At 44.7% G+C, this 23985-nt stretch overlaps 1 protein-coding gene and 1 long non-coding RNA gene across 7 annotated transcripts in view; one reads left to right on the top strand and one right to left on the bottom strand.

Moving 5' to 3' along the window:
- The first annotated feature begins 1525 nt into the window (after positions 1–1525).
- Positions 1526–19181, top strand: ZNF596 (zinc finger protein 596). 5 transcript variants are annotated; one of them, XM_014530381.1, is made up of 8 exons: positions 1526–1856; positions 3944–3985; positions 4952–5034; positions 7274–7400; positions 8385–8524; positions 9918–10010; positions 14799–14915; positions 19073–19181. In XM_014530381.1, the coding sequence occupies exons 3-8, from the start codon at positions 5023–5025 to the stop codon at positions 19103–19105; spliced, it is 522 nt and encodes a 173-aa protein (XP_014385867.1). In that variant the 5' UTR covers positions 1526–1856; positions 3944–3985; positions 4952–5022; the 3' UTR covers positions 19106–19181. The 5 variants fall into 5 exon arrangements, with proteins under 5 accessions (XP_014385867.1, XP_014385866.1, XP_005882797.1 ...); XM_014530380.1 differs by lacking the exons at positions 14799–14915; positions 19073–19181 and adding an exon at positions 10714–12061 and having other exon boundaries at positions 1530–1856; positions 8385–8525; positions 9928–10010; XM_014530379.1 differs by lacking the exons at positions 14799–14915; positions 19073–19181 and adding an exon at positions 10717–12061 and having other exon boundaries at positions 1531–1856.
- Positions 16484–23985, bottom strand: part of LOC106724148 — a 21741-nt gene continuing 14239 nt past the window's right edge. For both annotated transcript variants that reach the window (XR_001359900.1, XR_001359901.1), the window contains exon 2: positions 16484–17135. This is a non-coding gene — a long non-coding RNA (uncharacterized LOC106724148). The remainder of the gene's footprint in view (positions 17136–23985) is intronic.

The raw sequence follows: 23985 nt of genomic DNA on the forward strand, positions 1-23985 counted from the left end.
CGCGATGTACGTGTCGCGGGGAGTCGGGGTGGGGGTCGGAGAGAAGAGGGCGCCTCCGAGGCCCCGGGGCGGGGAGGTGAGGGCTCCCAGAGGGAAGCCCTGGCGGCGGCTCCGGAGGTTGCGGTGCTGTCGGTGCGTCCAGGGGTCTCGGGTCAGTGTCCGGTCAGGGCATAGACCCAGCTGCGTCCAGGAAGCAGCCGAGCCGTATTTCCCTCTCCCTCTCCCTTCCTCGCTCTAAAAAGTTCAGTGTAAGTCGGGCAGCGTGGCCCAGTGGCTGTGTCACCACGAACCGGGAGGTCACGGGTCGCCTCTGGGTCGGATTCTGGGTCAGGGCACGTGCCGGGGATGCGGGCTCCATCCCCAGTAAAGGGCACGCAGGAGACAGTCGATCCGTGATGCTCCCTCATCATGGATGTTTCTCCCTCCCGCTCTTCCCTTCCTCTCTGTAATCAATAAAGGTATTTTTAAAAATTTCAATTTTAAAAAGCATATCCTGCCCTAACCGGTTTGGCTCAGTGGATAGAGCATCAGCCTGTGGACTCAAGGGTCCCAGGTTCGATTCCGGTCAAGGGCATATGCCTTGGTTGGGGGCACATCCCCAGTGGGGGGTGTGCAGGAGGCAGCTGGTCGATGTTGCTCTCTCATCGATGTTTTCTAATTCTCTATCCCTCTCCCTTCCTCTCTAAAAAATCAAAATATATTTTTTAAAAATAAAAATAAATAAAAAGCATATCCTCAGGTGAAGAACTAGTAAAATAAAAAAGGAAAAAATTCTATTTATAGTAACATCAATGCAGAAATTGATTATTTGTTCTGGGAATTTTTAATATTTCAAAGCTGATAGAGTTTTGTAGTTTTGGGGACATTACCTAAATGTGAATTGAAGAGACCCTCCGACTCTGTACAGGCTACTTCTTGCTTGGTAGTAAAAATGCACATTCTAAACTGTAAAAATGCTTCCCTTGAATGTATAGTTATTCAGCGCAAGTGCTTATATTTGTGTAGAATCAGACCGATGCCTACAGCCTGAACCTGTGTTGGCAGATTACCAATCCTCTTACAGATAAAGAGCTGAATACTTCCTCTTTCTGCACATGCTCTACAGTGCTGCCCAGAACAGCCAGAATCCACAAAGTAGTGTTATGGGTTCACTCAGCGAGATAGACCACCGACTCAGAATTTAAATTTAAGAGCCTTTATTAAGCTGGCCAGCTGACCACAGTCACAGCACCCTGCCGAAGCAAAGGCTGAACTGCAGCCCAGACTGCAAAAGTTACAGCGTTTTTATCTGCAAAAACCACAAAGTTACAAAGCCTTGTTTACACAATTAGTTCCCGACACAGTATAGCATTATCTCCTTCCTATCTATGTTTTCCTGGAACAGAGAGCACAGCATATTGAGGAGGGACCATATCTCAAGGCCTGACCTGATGTCAGTACCTTCCTATCTATGTGTTCCAGGAACAGACAGCACAGCGCGCCCCGTCTGGCCGAAGTGCCAGATATGCAGCCCAATACAGTAGGGACGAGGCATGCAGGTGAACTTCGAAGCTTTTAGAGGTGATACAGAGTAAATGAGACCGTTTGTTTCCTTAATTTCATCTACTTGACTTATGCAATAAGAGGGAAAATACTTCCTGACAGAAGTATTCTTGACGTACTTACTGGGTTTGTTCTCTGCGTGAATCGGGTTTGTTCTTTAGATTACAGCACTGATGTGGTGATCAGCCCCGTTGAAAGGGAGCCCACTGCCAGAAGGCGCATCTTCCAGAGAGGAAGGGGCTCTGAGCTGGGGTGCCGGGGCAGCGTCCTTGGTGAAGGTTGGGCTTCATGGATGTCCTGTCTGTTGGGTTCTGGTGAGTACTAGCGATAATTTCACAAGAAGGGACAGACCTCCTTTATTTTATGAATGAATTTTTGTGAAGGGAAGTGTTCATTTTGTTGGGAATTTATTGAGGGGATATCTTGGGAATTGCCATTCACACTGAGATTGAAGAAGTAATCATGTGTTGGGAGGTTGTGTTTGTGAATTTGAGTGGGAATGAAGAATGATAATTGTGAACAGTGTAGAAATGATAGCAATACTTAATAGTGTTTGTGCTGTTCTGAGTGAGTATACAACATTTCAGACTTTAGATGTCTGGGAGAGACATTGAGAGGAATGTGGACTAGATAGAGTGATACTTAGGGGAGATAATATCCTGAGACATATTTCTATTAAAGTGCATGTTAGCTTGAAAGTGGAGGTGAGAGTGCAGAGATGGACCTCAAACATGAGCTTGGTCGCTTTAGTTTGGAAAAAGTAATGGAAGAAACTAGGTAAAAGCGTGCATCAGTGGGAAGGGATGAAGGATTAGCGTGGAGCCTTGTAATCTTCCTGCAATATTGTTTGAGTCCTTCTCAAGTGATGCGGAGTTGGGATGAGTATATTAGTTTCAGGCCATTCGTAGGCTGACATGTTAGGGAAACCTAGGGAAAAGTAAACTCAAAAGAAGTCATATTACACTTGTTATTTGGTTCCCAGTAAAAGCCTGAGGCATGTACGTTGCATTTACTTATGCCGATGTCATTGGTGGTGATGTTAGTTAGCCAACTGGTGGGGGGGTATGAGCTTAAGGCAACCACACCTTCAGCTTTTGGTTTGATTGTAAAGGCGGGAACAGTAGAGAAGGACCATAAGAGGAAATCAGTTCAGAGGAGGTTTTAGTTTGAAGATGCAAGAGATTTGATAGGTTTAAATGATGAGGGCGGGGGGAGGGGGGGGATGCACTGTGACAAGAGGGGGAAGTCGCTTGTAAAGGAAATAAACATTTTAGTAAATAATACAAGGTTCCTGACAAAACAGAAGACAAATGGTTCCATTGGAGTCTAAATGGTTCTTCAGTGTAATAGGAGAGAAGGAGTAACTAAAGGGTATAAATGCAGGAAAATTTGTACATCTTATGGTGTTAAACCCAGGTAATTTGTCGACTTATATAATATATCCACTTGGTAGGAAATACCTCATCTATTGAAAGTGAGGGGAGGGTGAGAATGTGTGAAATTAAAGGCATGGAGAGCATTAGCAATGTTTTGGGAGCATGGAAGATCGGTTAACTAACCAAGACATGCCATTCTGAAGCCACTATGAGAGGTGACTCCTGCTGTCAAGCAGCCCTGGAAAAGGCACTATTTGGAGATGCCTGTGTGGGAGTATTCTTCCACAGCTGTGGCAAATGGTCAGCAGGAATAGGAAATGATGGTGGTCTTACGGAAGACCTGTTGAAACAGGTAGCCGAGTTACACTGGGCAGTAGAAAAGGAGAGTGGAGGCTGAAGTGTGGGAATTGGGGCAGTGCAGTGATTCCTGTGTGGTACAGAATATCGGCATGGGGAGTAAGTTTTGGTGAAAGAGCAAAAAGGAGAATGCATTGCAAAAATAGTATGGGTCCTCTGAATTTTCTTTTTTAATTCTCACCCAAAGATATGTGTTTATTGACTTTTAGAGAGAAAGGAATTGGGAGAAAAAGAGAGAGAAACATTGATGGATTGCCTACTGTATGCACCCCAACTGGGGATCAAACCTGCAACCCATGTGTATGCCCTGAGCAGGAATTGAACTCAAAATTTTTTATGGCATACGGGACAATGCTCCAATCAACTGAGCCACTCAGAAGGCATGGGCCTCTGGATTTTAATGTTGAAGGTACTATTCAAGATGTGCTGTATAACCCTTAAGGAATCTCTGCTTAAAAGACAAGTGGAAGCAAATGCAAATTATATGTGTCCCTTTCTAACGTATGCTTATATGCATTGTATATGCTAGTATTTGTGTGATTTTTGTCACATTACTAAAGTTTTCTGAGCTTCTGATCATGTCATTTATTAACTTTATAAATAAACCATAATCAGCAGGATTACTTTGAAGAACAAATAAGCAAATGTATGTCTATCTCTTTGCACAGGATCACATGTAATGAAGCTTTACTGTTACAAGTTACAAATGGGTGAGTTACACCTACTTCTGTTATGACTCATTATCATCACTTGTTTATGAAATACACAGAATTATTGCCGTTTTAGGGGAGGGTTTATACTTTATAAATGCTGTCTCAGGCACACTGAAATAATGAGATGAAGGAAAATTGCAGCTAATATGACTGGCAAAGGGCAGGAGTTCAGCTTCCACTTTTCTAAAATATCAGATGGAACAACAGAATTTCCTATTAGAATGCTTTCACTCTATATTTCCTAAGGCTACTGCCCTGTGAGGATCGTCAATCATGATAGTAGTTATGTAACCCATGCCCTAACGCTATTATCTGATGCAGGGGATCTTCAGGGATAAATTTCAAAGTAGATTCCATTGGCTCCACTAAATGGAATAAGTCAACCCATCAATGAATTAATGAACACTATCATAAAATGTAATCGTAATTGTCTTGGTGCATAACCAAATTCCTGCAGAACAAATCTAAAAGTCAGTGTTGAAGGATTGATATTTCTGGAAACCTCACTTGGAGAGGACAAAATGATTCAGGACAAAAGTATCTTGGAGGGCCAAGGACAGGAAATAGGAATGGACTGAGGCACCAAAAGGCAGGTTAGAGTTGGAGAAATATTGCTGTGCGCAAACTAAGAATAATTAAGCCTGAGAAATTTCCCAGTTGTTACTGGAGGTGGGGACACCTGTGGCATGAGTCGGGGATCTCTGTGTTTTGGCCTCAAGAGGGAATTGGAAAATTCTGAACACCCTGGATTAATTCCCTTACCACACTCCTCTCTAAAGTGAAGGTGTTGGGGTCTTCTTTTGACCTGGTAGAGGAGAGCTCTCCCGCTGTTCTCTCAGCAAACACTGCTGTTTCTGCTGGTTGGGCTGGCGGCTACTTCCACGTGAAGCATTGGGGCTTCGTGACAGTTGGGTCTAGAAATTGTAGATAAAGAAGTTTCATGGCTTCTTTCTCCTCCCACAGCTTTGCCTCCTGGTGCTTGGACTGTGTGTCAGTGAAAACCCAGAAGACAGTTGACAGCTGAGCTAGTGACAATGGCGTCACAGGTGAGTTGGGAATTACTGTTTCTACTGAAATGCATCTCCATTGCCAGGAAGTGGATATATTTCTCCTACAAGCATGGATGTTGTGAGTACACGCGAGACTTTTCACAGATCTGAGCTTCAGTTAATTTTCCCCGGTACTCTGGAATGTTCATGTTGGGTCAAGGACGCATTAACTGGCAATCTCTTTCCCATCATTATACTACGATATCCCAGCCTCTAGTAATGCTGTGCATTTATAGGAGAGATGAGAAAAGTTTCACTTTCTCATCGAATTCATGGCTTGGTTAGCAAAAAATGTTACACATTAATCATAAAGGGTGTCCCAAAATTCACGCAAAAAGTAATTTTGATGGAAAGCACAGATTAATAATTAAAAATTGTGAATTTTTTCTTGATTCATAAAGTATATAGTATAGGGTTATGTATGGAATAGCATATTGGGTAAATGTCCTCCACGGCTTTGCTGGCGCATACGCACTCTTGTTGTTATTGCCTGAGCAGCCACATTTTCAAAGAAGAATGGTCCGATGGTGCCTCCAGCCCAAAATCCGTACCAAACAGTGACACGTTGTGGATGCATTTGTTTCTCAACAATCACTCGTGGATTTTCTGAACCCCAAATGCGACAATTTTGTCGATTAACCAAGCCATCAAGATGAAAATGAGCCTCATCGAAATTCAGCCACATTTATGCAAAACATACTGTATACTTTATGAATCAATAAAAAATTTACAATTTTTAATTATAGACCTGTGTTTTCTATCAAAATTACTTCTTGCGTGAATTTTGGGACACCCTTTATGATTAACTGTAATGGCCTTACGATATTGAAGTGAATACAAGTGAGGAAGGAGCAAAACCTTATAGCCAGAAAGGGCAGCAGATGTTTCCACAGGTGAGTTTGGCCAGTCCACGGTTACAGGTGCTGACGGGCGTACTGATTAGTATTGAAGGAAGATAAATAATGATTATGCCAAAAAAGGCAATGAGCAGTCAGTCATTTATTTTTTCCAATCTCAACCCTCTTCCAATTTTTATAGAATATGTTTGCGCTTTTGAAATCTAAAAAGGAAAACCAAAATTCTCATTATTACCCATGTCTCAAGTTATGAATTTTCTTCTTGTAATTTTCCCTTTCTTCAAATTTGGTTAAGTGGAGGCAATGCATAGGGGGTATTGTTTCCTTAATTTGGGTTGTGATTCAGGAGGAGGAACATAGAAGGTAGAGTGAAACTTAGAGCCTCGTGGAAATTTTTGATGAAGTAAAGAGCCCAGAATAATCAAGTGGTTTCAGGTAAACTTTAGTAGAGAGACAAGATGGAGAAACAAAAGAGGCGATGACAACGGGTAATTGGAGGTCCCAGAAAAATTGAGAAACGGGGGCCTCGGACCATAGGAAGATTCAGGATACTCCTGGCCTTCAGCACAGAAGTCTCAGGGTCTCTGGCTCATGCTGCTGAGCCGTTATCTTTAGGCTGTGTCACCAGCACCTGAGCTGTGTGGAGACAACGGCTGCGCCTGCTGATCCCAAGTCCTGTATGAATTCTCTAAAGATATCTTTAGGCTGTGTCACCTGAGCTGTGTGGAGACAACCGGCTGCGCCTGCTGATCCCAAGTCCTGTATGAATTCTGTTCAGTTTTGCAGAATTCTGGGCATTGCTTCAGTTTACTCTGTCATTCATTGAATAATAAACATGGAGCTTGTTTTTAATGTTGTTTGCTACATAGTTACCACTTTACACATGCTCATTGGATCTTAAAAAAAAATTATAACTACCATTACACCAGTTCATTGGTGATCAAACGGAGCTGATAAAGGAGAATAATCTGCACATAGTCATGGTAAAAAGGGGCAAATAGTGGACACTGCATTCCTTCTGATGAGTTTGTAGGTTTCCTTGAAATTGGAGAAGTGTTTTAATTATAAATTTCCAAGTGCAAATTTTGTAATCATCACTTGGAGTCATAATTACAAGTTTACTGGTATATCTCCAGGTTATATTACACCACACCTCATGTTATACTTCTTTACAGTGAAGTTTTATATATTTACTGTGGGTATATCTGAAAGTCAGATGTCCAGGTCAGCAATGAGAATGATGTGGCTGGATCCAAAATACTGTTTGAACTTCTATACGCTCAGCTGCCACTTTCTTAGTGCCGTGACCTACAGGGACCATCCTCCCCTAGCGATTGGCAGTCCTGGCACCGTCTGAAGCAACGTCCCTGATGTTTTAGGAAGCAGTGTCCTTCAAGGATGTAGCTGTAGACTTCACCCAGGAAGAGTGGGCCCTGCTGGACACACCCCAGAGAAAACTGTTCACAGAGGTGATGCTGGAGAGCATCAGTCATCTGGTTTCGATTGGTGAGTCTCTTCATATGTACTGTGCATGTATGTATTTATTCAGTCTACACGTATGTCAAAAAGCTTTCCCATTTCTTATTCCAAACTTTGTCTTGATCCTTTCATAAGTTTTCCAACTACCTTACGGTCAGTAATTTTCTTTACTTTTTACTTTTATTCAGCTTGTAATCCCAGTAGAATATAATCTTCCTGACATAATTTCATGTCTCCCTTGCTACTCAATATCCAACTCTCACACAGTGGTGGGAACTCACATTTATTTTTTAAATACTCACCAGAGGATATTTTTCCCATTGATTTTTAGAGGTAGTAGAAGGGGATGGAGGAAGGGGAGGGGAGAGAGAGACTCATTAAATGGCAAATGAGTCTCACATCAATGTGCGAGAGAATGTTGATTGGTTGCCTCTCTCACGTGCCCTAATCAGGGCCTGGGATTGAATCTGCAGCTGAGGTACATGCCCTTGACTTGGAATCCTTTGGTCTGAGGGCCAGTGCTCCAACCACTGAGCAAACTGGCCAGGGCAGAAACTCACTGTTTCTGAATGTGTAAGTAAATGTATTATTTAAAATATATAAATGTTTATTTTGCTGCAGGTACTGTTAGATCAGAACAAAGTATTAAAAATAACAAGACACTGTTTTCCACATAGAACTTAGATTTTTTTTCTGGTAGAAGTTGTATTTGGCCATAATAGTCAAGCACTGTGAAAACTTATATTTTCTCACTGAATGAAAATATTCATGATTCTACAATCTGTCTTTGAACTTGGGCATGGGCATCAGCAATGATATGTCTTTAATATCTCCTGGGACAAGTTTAAGAGATGTCATTGGCTGACTACCCATGTTACTTTCACTATACTCTTTCCTGGGCTAATTTTCAGAGGTTATCTTGCTTTTCTCATTTAGTTGACCCTGTTTTGATCACCATATACTGTTGTCAGCACAGAACTCAAAATCCATGTATCATTTACATACAAACAGGCAGTCAGCTCTACAAATCATACGTGATTTCCCATTTCAAGGAGGGAGAGCCACTTTCAAGAGAAGGGATTGGTGTTCTGCAAGGCCCAAGTCCAGGTGAGCACCAGAGGCTGTGCTTCAGGAAGAGAAAGAGCCTTGTCAGTAAGTAAGTGGGCCCTAAGGATGACTAGTGGAGATATCTGAGGTTAGTGTTGTTTTGTAAAACGTAGGGGACAAATTCTTGAAAGGTCATTATATTTTGCTGGTAGCAACTTCTCTTCAAGTGTCTCTCATTATCTTTAACTTTAGGGAACGTTATATTCATGTACTTAGAGGAGTTCTCTATTTACATCCCCCCTCCCCCCCAGATCTCCGTAGCTGGAGTTGAGCCCTATAACTCCATCTCGGCACCCCCACCACCCTGGAGCCCTCTGATTGTGCCTTCATGGTTGACAGCAAGGCCATCTATGATATCTATGGGAGAAACCTTGATATTGTGCGCCCAACCGACACTAACCTTAACCACCTTATTAGCCAGATTGTGTCTTCCATCATGGCTTCCCTTGAGTTTGAAGAGGCATTAAAAGTTGATCTTACAGAATTCCAGACAGACCTGGTGCCACAACCCCAATCCTCTTTCCTCTGGCCACATAGGCCCCTGTCGTCTCTGCTGAGAAAGCCTGCTATGAGCAGCTTACTGCAGTGGAGATCACCAATGTGTGCTTTGAGCCAGCCAACCAGATGGTGAAATCTGACCCTTCCTTGGTAAATGCCAGGCTTACTGCCTTTTCTGATTTGGTGACATTGTTCCCAAAGATGTTAGTGCTGCCATTCCCACCATCAAGTCCAAGCATACCATCACCTCTGTGGATTGCTGCCCCACTGGTTTCTGAGGTTGCATTAATTAGCAACCTACCACTGTGATGCCTGGTGGAAATCTGGCCAAAATTCAGTGAGATACGTGCATGCTGAGCAATGCCACAAAACACCACAGCCATTGCTGAGGCGTGGGCTCTCCTGGACCACAGTTTGACCTGTTGTATGCCAACCATGCCTGTGTTCACTGGCATGTGGGTCATGGAGTGGAGGAAGGAGAGTTTTCTGAGGCCCATGAGGACGTGGCTATCCTTGATAAGGACTGTGAGGAGGTTGGAGGATATAGTGCTGAGGACGAGAATAAGGGGAATAGTATTGACTTGTCTGCTGTCGTTTTATACTCCATTGTCTTGGGACTGTCTTATTTTGTGAAACCGTCCATTGTGTCTGACTTATCAATAAAAGTGATGTGTTTATGTGTTTTTTTAATTCACAAAATGTCCCTTTTCATGGACCTATTCTATGAATATGTCCCTCTCTTTTCCTCCCCAACTTGCCATCTTCATTTTATTTTTCTCATATTCTAGTCCAGAAAATGTCAGTTGATGTCTGTAATGTGTTTTTCCTTAGAGTATTCCTTACTTTGATGTGCTTTCCCATTTATGTGTTAATATTTAAAACAAATGGGCTGTGGGTCTCTTCAACACTTTAATCTCCCTAATAATTCCCCCCCCCCCCGTCATTTCAGAAAGGAGAGATGATTTTAAAAAACAAGAAATATTATCCACTCAACATTTTCACAAGAAGGACACATCCCTGATCAGTGCAGTGGTAAGCTTTATCGGTGTAAACCTGTTCTTCCAAATAAAGAACTGGAAATTAAATAAGTTATGAGTTTGGCTTAATTACCTAACTAATTAAAGTTGGGATCAAGGGCTCTCACAGCAGAAAGTTTTGTTAGTTGGGTTTTAGGGAAGAACTTAAACTGAAGTCAAAACCATAACCTGAGGTCTTATAAAGAGACAATTGTGCCCTAGCCAGTTTTGCTCAGTGGGTAGAGCGTTGGTCTGTGGACCAACCAAGGGTCCTGGGTTCTATTCCAGTCATGGGCACGTACCTCAGTTTCAGGCTCCTCCCTGGCTTGGTCAGGGCATGTGCAGGAGGCAACCAATTGATGTGTTTCTCTGACATCAATATTTCTCTCTGTCTTTTCCTTCTCTCTTCCACTCTTTCTAAAAATCAATGGAAAAATATTCTCGGGTGAGGATTAAAAAAAAGAGAGACAATTGTATAATCCTGGCCCATATACTCAGTCTTTGAAGCAGAATGTATAAAAATTAATCAGATATCTCTGCAGTTGGGATGCCACAAAAGAAAATCTTTATGCACGTGGTTATATAACTAATAGGAACAATTTTGAATGGAGTCTACTGGTATCACTGAATGATTACTCTAAAATTTATATGTAGAGAAATGAATGAAGGAATGAATAAATATGGATAAACCTTTAACAGTCTCATTTCCTTTCAAAAAGCAGAGATTTTACACTCAAGAAGAGCCTTTTGAATGTAATGATTTGGGAGAAAAGTGGACTGAAATCTTAACATTGACTCGGTGCATGATACCTCACATGGGAAAGAAACCCCATATCATACAAGAATTTAGAAAAGTGATCAATTACTTTAATCAACATAAACAAATTGATGCTAGAAATAAATTGTTTGAATGTCAACGTGGGAATGCTTTGATCCAACTCTCAGCCGTTAGACAACACAGTAATACTCAAAATGGAGAGAAGTCATTTGAATGTCATGTATGTGGGAAATCCTTTGGTAACAGTTCTAACTGTAGACGACATGAGATTATTCACACTGGAGTGAAACCACATGGATGTCATCTATGTGGAAAGGCCTTCACTCATTGTTCTGACCTAAGAAAACATGAAAGAATTCACTTTGGAGAGAAACCATATGGATGTCATCTGTGTGGGAAAGCCTTCAGTAAAAGTTATAACCTTAGCCGACATGAGATGATTCACACTCGAAAGAAACCACATGAATGCCATCTATGTGGGAAGGCCTTTACTCAGTATTCTGACCTTACAAAACATGAAAGAACTCACTTTGCAGAGAAACCATATGGATGTCATCTATGTGGGAAGACATTCAGTAAGCCTTCTTACCTTAGACAACATGAGAGAACTCACAATGAAGAGAAACCACATGAATGTCATCTATGTGGGAAGGCCTTTACTCATTGTTCTCACCTTAGAAAACATGAGAGAACTCACACTGGAGAGAAACCATATGAATGTCATCTGTGTGGAAAAGCCTTTACTGATTCTTCTGTCCTGAAACGACATGAGAGAACTCATACTGGAGAGAAGCCATATGAGTGTCATATATGTTGGAAAGCCTTCACTGATTCTTCTGTTCTTAAACGACATGCGAGAACTCACACTGGAGAGAAGCCATATGAGTGTCACCTCTGTGGGAAAGCCTTCAATCACTCTTCTGTCCTTAGACGACATGAGAGGACTCACACTGGCGAGAAACCATATCAATGCAATATATGTGGGAAAGCCTTCAACAGAAGCTATAACTTTGGACTACATAAGAGAGTTCACACTGGAGAGAAACCATACAAATGTTATCTGTGTGAAAAAGCCTTCAGTAAACATTTTAACCTTAGACAGCATGAGAAAACTCACACTGTAAAGGTTATAAATGTGGAAGATTCACTACCCGTTGATTCAGACTCTAAACACCCTTAAAGGACTCACATGTTGGGGGGGGGGGAAAGCAGTTTGTAATCCGTGTGGAAGAGCCTTTTTTCATCCTTACTTCATTCAATTGAAGTTAAATAAATATGGGGAGAATCCATATGTATGGCAGCCACTTGACAAACTCTGTACACAGTGGGCTGACTTAGAGAAAAACTTAAAGCAGTGAATGTGTTGGGATCTTTATTACACAGTTCTGTTTTTAAAAATGCCCTGGTGGATGGAGTTAGAGGGGCATGGTGCCAGCAGTGTGGCAGGGGGTGAGCTGGCAGAGTGGGAGACTGCAGTGGGGCAAGGGCTGGGGAACTGTTGTGAGGAGGTGGGGGCCTGCAGGTCCTCAGTACAGCAGGATCTGGATTCCTGCCTGGACCAGGGGGCACTGCTGGCTAGAGCCACTGTCACCACCCACATGGTGGCAGGGATTTCAGAGCACTGTGATGTACCCCATCAGCTGCATCACTGAGTGACTTGGACTGGCTCTGAGTCTGACCTGGGGCTGACCTGACCCCTGGTTCCTGTCCTCAGTCAGGACTCAGTCTGAGAGCTGGAGACCACATGAGTTCCTTCCTGGCTCCTGCCACCACCACGCAATTTGAATGATACTCCATGCCAGCAAGGTCTGGGCTGGAAGTTGATCTACATCAGGATCCAGAACCTATTTCTAAACATCAGTGAGATCTTAAGACTCTGGAATGGGAATCTATTAGCCCAAGTACTTGATCTGAGCTGGGATTAAACAGGAATAGGGTGGGATGGGATGAGAATAAGTACTATCTTGATTCAGGTGAAGCCAACTGGCATGAAGCAGACCCTTAGTGGCCTGAGATGGTCTCTGAGCAAGTGCTTTTATAAGCTTCTTGCTGTGTTTTGCCTTAAGAGTGATGAGGCAGGAACCAGAATCTGGGGTTTCTCAGTTAGACAAAAGATTTAGTTCATCTAACCCAGTGGTCAGCAAACTCATTAGTCAACAGAGCCAAATATCAAAAGTATAACGACTGAAATTTCTTTTGAGAGCCAAATTTTTTAAACTTAAATTATATAGGTAGGTACATTGGTATTAACTTAATTAGGGTACTCCTGAGGCTTAGGAAGAGGCTAAGAGGCTCAACGGGGCCAAAGAGCCACATGTGGCTCACGAGCCACAGTTTGCCGACCACAGATCTAACCCATGAATGAATGGAGGAATCAGATCAGAGGAAGTCTGTGTATGTAATCAGTGCAGGAATGCCTCTGTTTATCATTTATCCTTTACACAAATTAGCAAACTGCAGAGGAGAAAAATTCTAGTTCTGTAATCATTGTGCACTATTCTACTTAGCACCAGTCTTGGTGTGCACAAAAAAATGTAATGTCAGTTAACTGCTAAAACAAGAAATAAATGGAAAAAATCCAATAACAGGAGGGCAAAGCCTCTTTAAGTTTAGCAGATAATCTGGAAAATTCTATGGAAAGTGGTAAGATGTTACTTATTAATCAGCACTTGTAAAGCAGGTGAGGATTCACATTATTGAATACTCAGTGTAACAAATGATGGAATCTTCAGTGACTTCTCATTGCTTATCACTGGTTATCTCACTGAGAAAGGGGATAAACTTTTAGATGGATTTCACATTAGAAATTTTAGACTGGCTAAAATTATTGGACCATTAAGCAAACAATTCAGCAAAATATCCAGAATTTTACCAGAGACTTCTTCCTGAAAACATAAGATAAAATTCACAATTGTGAAGCACTCTGGGAGTGTAGAATGCACAATTTTGGTAGAAATAATATGGTCAAACTAAAATGATTAGTACTGGAAAAATGCAAGTATTAATTGGTGTTAAAAATTAGGTTGGTTAAATTCGTTTGCTTACACTGGTATAAACCTGTATTTGGGTGAGTTATAAAATATTAAACGTGAGTTAAAATATAGAGGATACAAAACCATATTCTAACTGTATTATTAATGTTATATGTATTGAAATTTTAAATGAAAGAATGATTTACCTCTATTTTTACATATAAAATGTTTAAATCAGAATTTTGACACCCTAGCCACTTAGTCTCAGTGGAGAGAGTGTCAGCCTGTGGACCCTTTGTCCTGGGTTCGATTCCAGTCAAGGGCACACTTTAATTGCAGGTTTCTCCCCTGCCGGGGCACTGGTCAGGGCTCATGCAGGAGGCAACCAATCCATGTGTTTCTCCCACATCAATGTTTCTCTCTGTCTTTCCTTCTCTCTCCCACTCTCCCTAAAAATCAATGGCAAAATATCTTGGGGGGAGGATTAATTTTTTTTTTTTTAAGAATTTTGACGATAATAATGACATAAAAATTCTCCACAGTGAAAAACATGGAATCACATTAAAACCTTGATGGTTTCTCATAGGAACCTGCTTTAATTATCTGCACTTCCCTAATTTTTTGTGGATGCAATTGTATCAGACAACCACATGTAGATCCTTTGTCATGACCTGTCCCTTTTACCATATGGTACTGCTGGCCCTGATGGAAATCACACCTTTTGTTCCTCTGCCTCGTATTTCTCCCTTATTGCTGAAGTGTGAAAAGCCCGGTGTCAAAGCTCACATAGGCATAGCCAGGCTCTCCTTTAATGCTTTCAGGGGGCATGTGGTTCTTATGTGATCTACATAGAGGTGTGTTTCCTTAGTGTGTGTGTGACTTAGAGGGTATAGGCCTTTATGGCCTCTGTGAAAGCGTTCACTGTGGAAGGTCCACATGTGATTGAACATTGTTGTTTTACATGTCGTCGTTCGGATTGTGTGTTAAGGTTTGCCTGTGTTGAAAGGGTTGTGTGATAAGTGTTGGCTCAGTGTGTGTTGTCATTACCTTTCAGAGGGTGTGTGAGGTGAGAAGCATTGTCTACCCGGCATCAGTCCACAGTCATCACCCTTGGAGCACCCGTGGAGTCTCGCCCGTGGGCCCTGCCAGGATTAGAAGCGGGAGGGGCCAGGTAATCCAGGGTCTTAGTGGTTCCGAGGTTAGGGACCTGTGGATATCAGTGATTGTGGCACTGACTGGGGCTAAAGATTAGGGACTGAGTCACAAAGATCTATGGTAGAAAGCCTGGTAAGTTTGTCAATTGAAGATGCTAAGTTCTCCACCAGTGGGGAGAACTAAAGCCACTTTGAAGCAACAATCCCAAGGCAAACATGGGAGGAATGAGGGGCAGACCCAGAAATGCCTGGAGTAGGTCAGAGGAGGCATAAGCCTACTCATTCTGACCACACCTTTCAGGGCCCCACCCTACCAGGCCTAATCTACTAGGCTGAAGCCCCACCCTGCTTCTGCTCATTTCAGGGTGAAGCCCCTCTCTGGCCACACCCTTACTGACTCAGGCTTGTCTGCTGCCAAGCAAAGTGGAAAAAGCAGGGGGGCTCTCCTTGCCCATGGTGAAGAGTAAGAAGACTGAATGTTGCTAATGTCTCATTATCTCTGCAAAGATTGGGTTGTCAACCAAGTGACATCAGATTCTATTTCATGAAATGTTTGATCAGTTCAATGACTTTCTCAATTTGGCGGATCAATACCCATTGTGCATATTTACCCCTTAAACCCCCTGCATCAGATTGTAGAATTGGAGAAATAAAAAGTAGATACTAATAGAGTTTATATATTTTAAGTTACTGTTTTGGTAGAAAACAGCATTGATAAGACTTGAACAATGGCAGTAGGGTGAAAGTAGCTGACCTCTGGTGTAATGGAGGACTCACCAGACGCCAAATGGCGCAACATGGCCAACTACACTTTGATACACATTCCACAGGGAAGGAGCTCTCTGGTCTCTTCTCCCAAAGTCTGCACACTCCAGCTTTTTTTGGATAAAGAGACATAAGGGAAAACCTAGTCACAGATGAATTTCATAGACTCACCCTAATCACACAAGCATTAAACTTAGTGCAGCGGTTCTCAACCTGTGGGTCGCGACCCCTTTGGCGGTCGAACGACCCTTTCACAGGGGTCGCCTAAGGCCATCGTGCATATCCAATATTTACGTTACGATTCATAACAGCAACATTACAGTTATGAAGTAGCAACGAAAATAATTTTATGGTTGGGTCACAACGTGAGGAACTATTTAAAGGGCCAGAAGGTTGAGAACCACTGATAGTGCCTTCCCTGGGTCACCCCCAGCCTTCATCTTGATTGGATTCAGCAAACAAAAAGTTAAACATCTGATTAAACAATGGAGAACAAGGCCATTTTCAAGGATAATTTGAAAATATTCTTCCTTTATACATGTTTATTTCCGTTCACTTTTAGGAAACATACTTTTTTAAAGAATATATTGATTTCAGAAAGGGAGAGAGAAACATCAATGAGAATCATTGATCTGCTGTCTCCTGCATGCCACCCCACTGGGGATCAAGACCACAACCCAGGCATGTGCCCTGACCAGGAATTGAACCATGACCTCCTGGTTCATAGGTAGACCCTCAACCACTGAGCCACACCGACTGGGCCAGGAAACATACCCTTTAATGAAATGTTGATCTAAATGCCAGCAACTTGAGATAGGAATTTGGGTGGTTGAGATTTTTTTTTATTTAGAAAACATCTTATTCCTAATCTTTAACACACACCATACAAACATGTAGAGCTTCTGTAACATCACACAATTCCTGGGTACAGGAACAATAATAAGACGGTATTTTTAATGACTTTTTATTGATTTTCAAAGAGAGGGAGAGAGATACATCTAGATCTTTTAAGGAAACCTTTATGTCTCATCCTAATTTCTAATCCCTGGCTAGGCTCAGTGGCAAAAGATGAAAGTCTCTAAAGATGGTGATTCACGGGAAATCACACCAGCGCTCCTGGCGCAGTCCATCTCCTAGGACGGCCGTGTTACAAGCACCAGCCACCTGCAGCAGGGACATGTGGTGCTGCTCATCAGCCACTCGTCTGTGCGGGCCACGTGGAACAGGTGCATGCATGGCAGACACCGAATGGCATTTCCAGGGACAAGGTCCATCAGATCACACACTCCTGGACATTGTCTTCGCCATCTCTTCTGTGGTCATAAATGCCTATTGGCAGTTGCTGTATGAGGCTGAGTCTTCGAGCTCTCCTGACTTTTTGCCCCGAGATGTGGGATCGGAGGCAATTCCCCATCTCTGGGCTGGACGTGTGGTCTGTGCACTGTTCTGCAGTTCACCTCCTGCCCTTCTACCTGGATTCCAGAGAAAGAACAATTTTATTAAACGTGACTCGCTGCTTGCAGATGTATGTAATGTAAGTAGGCCTTATGGATCCTCAGGAAAGCCCTGCTGGTTTGGTTTTTACCAATTTAACAAACGTGATCAGGCCTTCAGAAAGCTTTAGTAACATGGCTCAAAGATGGCACAGCTAGAATTTTAATTTTGGTTTAAGTTGTTTTTGAAACTCAAATTTCTAAACATGACCATACCATCTTGAGGGTTACACATCACACCTAGGTTTTACCAGAAATTGTCTACTCTCAGGTCAGTAACCAGAGACCCCTTTCTGTAACTACAGCCTTCTTGACTTTCAGCTGGTACATGCACCGGTCCACATGCCCAGATGCCCCTACCACCTGGGAATCTAGTCCATCAGTCTCCCAAACCCAACAGTCCTCATATTTTACTGACTATTCAATCCACATCCACTCACTGCAATGCATAGGAAGTGGGACCTAGCCTCCTCATGGCCATTCTGACCAATGTACCACATCAACTGTTCCAGTGACCCCAGATCATTCTCAATTCAGGGGCTGTGCCTGACAGCTCATGACTAGGATATTGATCCTGGTCTAAGCAGACTCGCCTCCAGAGCCTTTCCAGTGCATCCGTCCTATACTGTACTTAATTTCAAGCCTTCCCCAGGACTTGCTGAGCACACATACCCCCTACTATGGCTTTCTTATACTGATGGGGTTGCCTCCTACTACACAGACAAATTAGATCCTTTGAGGAATGCCTCAGCTCCCTGCCAGGAAGTTGACAACCATCCCTGCATTGGTAACCTCCCACTACTTTTGAAAGAAGAAACTTTCTACTAGACGTGTTCAACCTCCCTTTCCTTTCTTGGAAACTGTTGTCAGTTACATATGTTCAAAATCTGGTTTACCAGCCACCTCTCCTACTTTTTCTAGTCATTCTTATTACTAGAGGCCCAATGCATGAAATTAATGCAAGAGCAGGCCTTCCATCCCCCGGCTGCCGGCACTGACTTCCCTCTGGCACCTGGAACCTGGGCTTCCCTCCCTCTGGCCGTCAGCAGGCACTCAGGACCTGGGCTTCCCTTGCAGCCCCGGCCTCGTCCAGAAGGGGGAAGGGTGTCTGTTCTAATTAGCATATTACTCTTTTATGATTATAGATTGTCTCTTCCATTTTCACTTATTTTTCTCTGTAGTTTCTGCTTCAGCTTGCCATCAAATGAAAGCTGAAAAGGCAGTTCCTGTTTTCTCACATGCCCTCACTCTGACTTGCTGAGGTGACCAGTTATCTCAGCATGAATACATCTTGTTAATACCACCAAGTTCTTCCCATAAAGCACCTAAGGCATATGTCTCTGTCTTCTGCTTGGAACCAGAGTTGGACTATGAGCTCCCCTGGAACCTGTTTCTCTGCGACATCTCAGCTCCTGCTTGACGTCCATGTATCTTGGCCACGCCTCAGTGTCCATTGCCAAGAACAACTCAAACAAACACCATGGGGACGGCTCACGAATCTCTCCTGGTGCCTCTTCTCCTTTTTAGGAGCACTGTCCTGGCACCCCTGGAGGGGCCGAGCGACGACCTATGAACCAGATCACAGTTGATTCCTGGTCAGCGCACATGCCCAGGCTGCAGGCTCAATCTCTGGTGGGGGTGTGCAGGAGGCAAACAATCATCCTTTGCTCCTGTCTCTACACAGAGCTCTTTGACCCACCCATTCACTCTCCATATCCACTTGTCTTCAGCTCCTCACCGAATCCTCACTGATGAGGTTTGGTTTCCTCTTCCCTCTCTGGATGCAACTTCAAGAACTTGTCACTCTTCACATTTTCCTGTTTTATTTAGACATTTCCTGTCTCCTGCACTGGCCTCACTGGAGAAAGTCATGCCAAGAATTTAAGGTTAAGCACCCTTCCCTCTGTCCATTACAGTGTCGGAGAAACTCCAAGTTTACAACCACCTAACCTGCCCGACTATCAATCGCCTGAAATCAGCCTAAACACTCACGTTCCAATCGCAACACAGTGACAGGGTGACTGAAGACTGGCTCTCCTGGGAAAAGCCTTCGGTACCTACCAGAACCCAAGGGATGGAAAAGACAAGCCGATTCTTTACGAAGGTGCCGTCTCCACACCTGGGAGCTGGGAGCTGCTTCCCTCCACACACTGAGCCTCAGTCTGATCCCAGCACTCTTTTTTTATTATTATTAAATATATTTTATTGATTTCTTACAGAGAGGAAGGGAGAGGGATAGAGAGTTAGAAACATCGATCAGCTGCCTCCTGCAGACTCCCTATTGGGTATGTGCCTGCAACCAAGGTACATGCCCTTGATCGGAATCGAACCTGGGACCCTTGAGTCCACAGGCTGACGCTCTATCCACTGAGCCAAACAGGTTAGGGCTGATCCCAGCACTCTTTATAGGCAGCTGATAATCCCATCAATAATATGACGGCATCAACCACATAACCTCATAAGGCATGTAATCTCGGCAGTCACATAATCTCAATCGAATAATCCAAGGACCCACCTGAATTGCATGGACACCCTCAGGGTAAATCTAATCCATCCTGCCTCTTTAACATATTTTCCACCTAACCAGACAAATCATGTAGACACAATTCAGGAAAACTGGTGTTTCCTTTCATCGTTCCCTCCTAAAAGTCTCAAAGGCAGGGTTGGTGTCTGCCCAGAGGCCTTGGGACTTTGCAGATTAGTGTGGCTCAGATTAGGGTGGCTCCTGGGCAGGGCTACAGAGAAGCACAGCAAGAGGATCCACCCTTTTCCTTTCTAAGAGGCCGTACCTGTAAGAGACCCTAGGACAGTGGTTCTCAACCTTCTGGCCCTTTAAATACAGTTCCTCACGTTGTGACCCAACCATAAAATTATTTTTGTTGCTACTTCATAACTGTAATGTTGCTACTGATATGAATCATAATGTAAATATCTAATATGCAGGATGGTCTTAGGCGACCCCTGTGAAAGGGTCGTTCGACCACCAAAGGGGTCTCGAACCACAGGTTGAGAACCGCTGCCGTAGGAAGACGTGGAGAACTAGGGAACCTCATCTGTTTTCTAATTGCATCCACGTGACTTACCTACTTAGGGCCGTGGTCGGCAAACTGGGGCTCTCGAGCCACATGGGGCTCTTTGGCCCCTTGAGTGTGGCTCTTCCACAAAATACCACGTGTGGGCGCGCATATACAGTGCGATTGAAACTTCATGGCCCATGCACAGAAGTTGGTATTTTGTGGAAGAGCCATACTCAAGGGGCCAAAGAGCCGCATGTGGCTCTCGAGCCACAGTTTGCTGACCACTGATAGGGGACAGATTGTGTTCAGTGCGATGCTTGACTGGATTTACCTTGACGGGTTCCCAAGTTATTTAGGTTGTGTTCTTTGGATTCTATGGCTGATGAGGTTGTAGGCCAGTGGTTCCCAACCGTTTTTTAGCCATGCCCCACCTAAGCATCTCTAAAATCCTGATGCCCCCCCCCCTCCATGACATGTAATTCTTATCATTCAAAAAATGAACTCCTAATCACGTGGAGGAAGCCTAAAAGGCCATTCACTTGGTCTAAACAAGCTTCCAAAGAACATGGCATCCATGAAAGAGAAAAATAATAGAGCGAAAGGACAGTTGAAGTACTGAGGAAGAAATCACTAAGAAATTGTTTAAAAAATAATATGAAGTGATACGAAAAAAGAGTAAATAAAATTTCAAAACGGAAATGCATAAATATGTCACAACATATATGTATATACTGCACATGAGGCCCCTAGAACCATAAGAAATGCAGAAAGTTCACCGTTAATAACTCATTCTCAAATTTGCCCCCTTAAACATCACATTGCCCCCCTGTGGGCGAGTGCCCCACGCTGGGATCCACTGCTACAGACCGATGAGGTCACCAATGGCCTCAAAGGAGAGCCCCCTCTCAGAGCGGTGCTTTGTGTGGGGGAGAAAGCTCAGTCTCGTGGTGCAGTGGCCGCCACCTCACCAAGGTCCCGCCAGCAGGGGTGGGGAGCCTCTGTCCTGCCAAGGGCCATATAAAAATCATCACCTTGAAAATGAGCCTGCTCTACTCAGCCAAGCATTTACTGAGCTCATCACCCTATTGCCTCCACAAGGCCAGACCAAAGGATTTCATGGGCCTTACATGGCCCACGGGCTGGATGTTCCCCGCCCCCCTGAACCCTTGTAGAATTTCTGTGTGAACTTGAGTCCTGGAACGGTCCCAGGTAGAAATGGAGGCCAGGAGAAGGCCTTCAGAGCTCCTGCCTGTGCCCCTAAATATGTCCAGTCCCATGATTCTCTCTCATCATTCATGTTTCTCTCTCTCTCTCCCTCCCTCCCTCCCTCCCTTCCTCCCTCCCTCTCCCTTCTTCTCTGAAACCAGTAAAAAAAGAAACAGAAAAAGAGCAGCCATCTGTGTAAACGTGGAAGGGGGATCTTGTGGGGTTTGGAATGAGTACATAGACATTCAGAACAAACCCGTTCAGTCCTACACGGAGCATCTCCCCAGCGCGCCCGGGACGCACCCGTTCCCTGCACCTCCTCGCAGTCCTCCGGGCGGCACTGAGGAGGGGCGGGGGTCCTTGTCTCATCAGATCCTTCCAAGGGAAGCTGGGCCCTTCTGAAACCCTAGATAGCGAAGGGAAGGGAAGGGCAGTCAGTGCCCTGAGCAGTACAGGTGAGAGGACTTCACACTAATGTCACGAGGGAAACCCAGGCGCCACTTGCTGTAATCAGAGCAGCCTGCTTGGCCCAGTGCCGAGTGCGGTTGGTCTTAGATGGGAGAGCCCAGCCTCCACCAGCACGTGTCCTGGCTGGAGCCCCGTCTGAAGTGGGGCCCAGCACTGACTGGGGCAGGCGCTGCCCAGTGAGCCCAGAGACTGTTCCATCTGCTCCTCAGACTTCCTGCCCAGCATGACCCACTCCCTCCCCTCCCCCAGCCCCTGACAACAACGTTCTAGTCTGATTCCACGCCCTGGACTGTTGCAGGTGCCTCAGGTTCTTGGGCCCCTGCAGTGCCTGTCCTCCTGCCATGCCATCTCACTGAGCAGTGTCCTCAGAATGCCCCTGTTGTCGCCCGTGGAATTCCCTTCTCCCCAGTCAGTCTCGGGGCCGGTGGAACCGCTCCCCATCACTACTTCGTGTGGCCTCTCTGGGGAGGGATTGGTCATAGCCGTGCCTGGCTTTGCTGCCCTGAATGGTATTCTAGAACATGGCAGGAGCTCGCTCTGCCAGAGAAAATGTTCCTGCAGAAGAGACATGATGCCCTAACTGGTTTGGCTCAGTGGATAGAGCGTCGGCCTGTGGACTCAAGGGTCCCAGGTTCGATTCCGGTCAAGGTCATGATTTTTTACAGAGAGGAAGAGAGAGGGATAGAGAGATAGAAACATCGATGGGAGAGAAACATCGATTCCTGGTTCAGTCGATGCTGTACCACTGAGCCACCGCCGGGCCACAGGGCTGCTTTAACCTCCCGCCTCTCGGGGTTGATGCAAGATGCTGCTCCAGCCTCTGAAGCACAATCCCGAGAGTGCAGGAGAGTGACGTGCCCTCAGCACAGCTGAGCACAGCCGCTCCCTTCCCACAGACACCGCCACTCCTGCAGCCCGTACCCACCAACCCGATCCAGCAGGGGAACACCACACCTCAGGGAGGTAGTTACCCATGGGCTCCTCAGGTTCTCAGGCCTCCACACTTGGACTTGGTTATACTATTGACTTTCTCCAGTTTGCAAAGCACAGATACCACACCTCAGTTACCCATGGGCTCCTCAGGTTCTCAGGCCTCCACACTTGGACTTGGTTATACTATTGACTTTGCTGGTTTGCTGGTGCACAGATAATAGGGCTCAGAGTATGAGCCTATTCCTAGAAATGTCTTACATGCTTCCATGTAGACCCTATGGGTTAGTCTGGAGAACACTGCCTAATAGAGGGACCTAGCACAGGCAGCACCTCACCCATTTACCCAGTCCTTCTGTTACCCATCCTGACAGGCTGACTTAAAACACGCTACTCTAGGCTTCCTCCGTAGAGAGAGATGAGAGAGGTTATGGGAATAAAGCCAACTCCCATGGATATGACCTGTCTCCAGGGTTACATCTTACGTGGTGTAGAAATACTAAGAAAAAGTGTTCTGTGCCTGAATGACTTTCGTATTTCAATCAAAGGAATTTGGATGATTTCCCCGGCCACAGGCACGTGACTTCCTCCGCACCAGGCTGACAGGCATGGGCTGGGAGGCCCAGAGGCTCGGTTCTTTGCAGTGTGGACAACACCTTGTGGTACTGGGGGCCCTGCCTTGTGCCCTGAACCCCTCCTGGCACAAGTCCTGACTTGGGGGTTCACCAGCAGCACCATGAGGACCTCTCGTGTCCAGGGTCAGTCCCAGCAGCGAGTCCCCGTCACCTCACGGGTTGGTGGGCCACTTAGCATGTCCCATTGTATCCACCCACTGAGCAACCACAAGGAGGCAGAGATGCCCAGAGAGAAGGAAAGACCTGGAGGGAGTGACAAATTGGTGCTGAGCCCTGCAGCCGAACCGCATCCCAGCAGCTCCAGGGTCTGATCCTGAGCCTCCACAGCTCTTTTCATCAGTAACTGGAGGGTCCTGTGGTGTAAACTGGGGAGACAGGTTAATACGTGAAAGAGGACCAGACAGTGGCCTTTGAAATTGTCTTTATTTCTGAACATTCCTTTCCAACCATCCACCCAGGATTGACTCCCACACATGCAGCTGGAGGCCCAATACCTCTCCCCGTCCCCAAGCAAATCAGATTCGTGTCTCTGATTGTAGGACACTTTGCCTTTGAGGTCCCATGAACTCCCCA

Source organism: Myotis brandtii, unplaced genomic scaffold (assembly GCF_000412655.1).
Source record: "Myotis brandtii unplaced genomic scaffold, ASM41265v1 scaffold736, whole genome shotgun sequence".
In the NCBI taxonomy this organism is placed as follows: Eukaryota; Metazoa; Chordata; class Mammalia; order Chiroptera; family Vespertilionidae; genus Myotis; species Myotis brandtii.

Coding starts and splice junctions, on each gene's coding strand:
- ZNF596 (XM_014530379.1), top strand. Junction 7,401..8,384: donor CAGTCATCTGGTTTCGATTG/GTGAGTCTCTTC, acceptor ACATACAAACAG/GCAGTCAGCTCTACAAATCA. Junction 8,525..9,917: donor GGAAGAGAAAGAGCCTTGTC/AGTAAGTAAGTG, acceptor CCCCCCCCCCCC/GTCATTTCAGAAAGGAGAGA.